The sequence below is a fragment of the Pinus tabuliformis genome, chromosome 2_1, assembly GCF_031772625.1.
Source record: "Pinus tabuliformis cultivar Carrire ecotype Pingquan chromosome 2_1, CPIR1, whole genome shotgun sequence".
Lineage (NCBI taxonomy): Eukaryota > Viridiplantae > Streptophyta > Pinopsida > Pinales > Pinaceae > Pinus > Pinus tabuliformis.
In genome coordinates, this window is record NC_142299.1 from 286,659,728 (window position 1) to 286,664,174 (window position 4,447).

At 35.4% G+C, this 4,447-nt stretch overlaps 1 protein-coding gene across 1 annotated transcript; it reads right to left on the reverse strand.

The window, feature by feature from the left end:
* Nucleotides 1-3,650: 3,650 nt before the first annotated feature.
* On the reverse strand, nucleotides 3,651-4,181 carry LOC149199898 (uncharacterized). The gene has a single exon (XM_089400760.1). It carries the CDS (start codon nucleotides 4,179-4,181, stop codon nucleotides 3,651-3,653), a length of 531 nt encoding a protein of 176 aa, XP_089256886.1.
* Between the last annotated feature and the right edge of the window lie 266 nt (nucleotides 4,182-4,447).

The window sequence follows — 4,447 nt, forward strand, 5'->3', positions numbered from 1 at the left end:
ATAAGAATATGTTCCATTACCAAAAGGTGAAGTCCACAAGAAGAAAGAGATAGTTCAGGTGCATTTTTATATTTTTATTTTTCCTAAATTTATTGTACAAATACGGGTAGCACTTCGGACAACGTGACTTTTAAAGTTCACTGAATCACTAAAGCATGCACAATTGTTGGTTGCTACGTGTTAACAGAATAAAATTCAAATGAATTGTTTTAAAATAGGAGGGATTATCTTTGAGTCATGTAGCATATTATCAATAGAAATTGCACATTATTATTTTGAACATATGTATTAGAAAGCGCTGAAGAAAGTATATTGGCACTTAGAAGCTCAATGACATATTACCAGAAGCAGGATCGTAACAAACTAAGTTTTTAAAGAAAGTTGATACTTGGAGCTAGAATTTATTAAATTCTTGAAAGATATGTTATTTCAAGCATATTAATTATATTAGGCATGAATATAACCAAAAGGATCTTGAAAATTCTAAATTTGAACTTAGTGGATAAGTGATATCAAAATTGCAAAATCAGAATCATCTTTCAAACCTGAAAGATATACTAAGACATGTGTGCATTTTACTCGTCTAAATGTGGTGAACCTCTCTTGATCCCAAAGTAGTTAAATTTATCTTAGTAATTGAATACTCTGGCAAAAAAAGGTCATATCAAGATCAAGGTTCAAGATTCGAGCAGTCCAAGAAATATTTTTCTGGCATGTCTAATCTTGTTGCATTTAGCATTTATGCATTGCCAATGATGACTGCCACGATATTTGAAGTTCATTGCAATTTCCTTAACATATGCATTTCCATTTAATATTCCTTGAATGATTTGTGTAACAACCATAAAAGTAATAAATTGAATGCGAGAACATCATATTTACAATGACCCGATGGTTTCATTGGTCCAACCCCTTCTAGTAGTGCCCTAATTGGAATGAATTGTGTGTAATACTTTTCCAAACGCTTCTTTCTCAACATGGTGGGGTCAAGTTTCAAAAAATTAGAATTCTTGTAGATGTGGGTCCTGATTTGAAGCTTTTGTCATGCCTTTCCAAATGTAGCCCTATTCCTATCTTCTGGCTAATTTTCAGGCTTAGAGAACTACTTTGTGCCCTCTACGTGATCTAGGTATGTAGCTAGACACATGTATGGTTCAACATGTTTGTGGACTAAATGCATAGAAGTAGAACGAACACGAATACATAATTGATTAGGCTTATTGTTGATGGCTCATATGTCAAGCTCAATACGAAACTGATTTTGCATCCATTAACAAGGTCAGGCAGTTTGCAAATATAAGGCACCATCGTCGTAATGTCAGATTTGAAGTGCCGCTTCTTGGGGTTTTCCACCTTCTTCTTGGTGATTTCCAATCGTGTCAGGGTGTGATGAGATTATTCTTTGGTATTTCTCTTACTCTTATCATGAAAATCCCCTACACAAAGTCCTCAGGCCCCTGTCATGTGTTGTGCTTAAACACCCATCTAGGACCTCGCATGAATAAAAGTCAACTATCCTTTCTGTAATTTTTCCCTGGCTATATTACTTTTCATGACACTTATTCAATGGAATAGATCATACCTCATATAGATACCTCTTTATATAGGTCTGAAATGATCTCGATTTTTCTTATCAGTTACTTTCCCTTTGTTACTAGATATGCTAAATAATTGAAATTGCTGGAATAATTCTGATAACCTAAAGAGATTTTTTGTTTTAACTTGAAAAAAATTGGCTTTGTTGTCCATTTTGTTTCAGAAGTGCATTGCTTTCTTGTTTCAGGAGGGATGGTGTGATAGTCAAGGAACCCTTGAATAAGTTCACGCAAAATGGAAAATGAGACAAGAAGGTGAAATCACATGTGAGAGGAGCCATTGCTTATTCTCTTTCCCATCAAGTACCCAACTATGTTCAATGTAGATAAGTCACTTGAAAATTCATTTATACAAGTCCTTGAACGGATGCTCTATTTCTGGCAGATTTTAATTATTGTCAAATCCTCTGCACAAGACCTTAAGACCTTAGACTAAAATAGTTAGGGTTGGGGCTGGATGCAAAGCCTTGGGAAAATAGACTCATGGAACAAGCCCAAATGGATGCGGGTGAAATTCAGTTTCTCCAAAGTTGTGATGATGTTGGAGAGAATATGAGGAAGCCTCATGAACCTCGGAGAAATAACACGAGTGTTCGTGTTGTTGTAGAACCACCTTCAGGGGTTTCGTGATGAACAATGTTCTAACCAATTCTTTTAATTTTCTAGTCATGTTTTATGTTTCTGTGTATTATTAAACATCTTTAGTATAACTTTTATAGTAATCATTCTAGCAAAATCATGGCATGCATCCATGTATATAGGTCCCATCGTTCATGATAAAGTGAAATTTTTTTTAGGTGTATAACTCATTCATATGTAGATGAAAGATATCTAACAATTACCTTGTATCTTCATGTATGGTATATTTAGTTTAATTCATTACTGGACTGAACTCCAATTGTTAACAAAACTCAACTCCAATTGCTAACCAAGCTTTCTCTACCATTTTACGATTGCGAATTGCTTCACAAATGTAGGCAGTGGCAGGGACATTTGCCCTTGTTTATATGTTAACAAAACTCAACTCGAGTTGCTAACCAAGCTTTCTCTACCATTTTACGATTGCGAATTGCTTCACAAATGTAGGCAGTGGCAGGGACATTTTCCCTTGTTTATATGTGTATTATGCTGTAAGTGGGAATTTTACGTTTAGTATCATGTTAATAATTTTAACCATCGTTTCACATATTATAATGTCAACAAACTTATTGATAAGTGTGTTATGTTGTGTATTTTTGGATCGTAATTGGTAGTTGGTAATTTCACTTTTAAAAGTGGTAGCTGGGAATTTTAACTTCTAATATCTTTGTTCACCATTTCACATATAATCATCATCTTAATATTTTTATTCACCATTTAACATATTATAATGCGAACGGACTTCTTAGTAAGTGTATTATGTTGTGTATTGTTCGATTACAAGGGTAATTAGCAATTTCAGCGCTATAATTAGCTGTGATTTCCACATTTAATATATCTGAATATCTTTATTCACCATTTTACATATTATTAGCATATAAGTTAGTGTAATAATATATATATATATATATATACATTTACACTTCGAAAATAAATATATATATATATATACTTCGAAAAAAAAGAAACTAATGGTGCAGGTACGCGACAAAACGACTAATATTTGTTTAGCTATAACCAGAATTAAAAAACACGTTACTATGGCATTTCATTGCAGTACTAATAACGGAGTTAGCGTGCAATCGGCCAAAGTTACCGAGAGTTTATTTATTGAGCCCAAAATGACCATATACAGCTTGCATGGTTCAATGACAGAACCAGGAGAATCTATAAATATAAATAATGATCCGTAAATGATAAAAACAAATTTAAGATAAGAAGGAATCGCACCTGATTATCAGCTATAAACGGCGAAACCAGATCAAGTCATCTATCACGAATGCTTCTCTTCAAATTCCCTATGGTCGCCGCAGGGTAATGAAATCATGGCCAACTGATTGAATAACTTTCCTTGATCTTCTCAGCCTCCTCCTCTGCAACATTAAACATCCCATATCCATGCAAGGCCATTAACGCTCACACGCTTCGGTCTAACATCTCCCGATATCGTTGGAAAGAGTTTTGTTTCTGCAATAGCATTTGGCTTCGAAACCTTCTAATGAAAGTATCCGCCAAAATGTCGATCTCGTCGTCGACCGAGCACGTAGACATTCGCGAGCTCTCAATAGCCGAAACAGAATTTGTAGGGTTATCAGAGGGCGACTCTGACTCAAGAATTGCGTGGGATAGATTCTCCAATTCCTGCTCGCACTGCTGAAGATCTTCACAAGGAATCTCATCGACGGGCGTCGAAGCATAATACATCGTCAATGCCGTATTGTTGTCGCTGGAATGTTGCCCTTGGCTCTCTTCAAATCCAAACAGAGAATTCATTTTGTGAGAAATTGCACCGAATATCTTCTTGTTCTTGATGAGGCCAAGAACAGCAATCTTGGTCTTCAATGCGTGGGCTGCTTTTCCCTTGACAGTATTTGATTTGGATTTCAGCACTGTGCTCAAGACCGACCACACTTGCCTCACCACCCATGGCGCCCCTCCTATCTTCATATTTGTTGGAATTTTTTCTGGTTAAAATTCTAAAACAAAAGAAATTTCACAGAGAACAACGCTCTAGTTTTCCACATGATCTTTATTAACAATAAATAAAGCTGTTACAGAATTTGTCTTCCTCAACTCAGAGGGATTTACAATAGGAACTTCAGTTCCAGAATTTGATTCCACTATCTCAGAAAGTAATCTTCAGCATTGCTGTGCGTTGCAGAGAAGAAAGAATTCTTCTTGCTAATACTAATTCTCTACCTTCTACTCGTCTC

Excerpts from the sequence above, each read along its gene's own strand:
- LOC149199898 (XM_089400760.1), bottom strand. The coding sequence starts at position 4,181 with ATGAAGATAGGAGGGGCGCCATGGGTGGTGAGGCAAGTGTGGTCGGTC.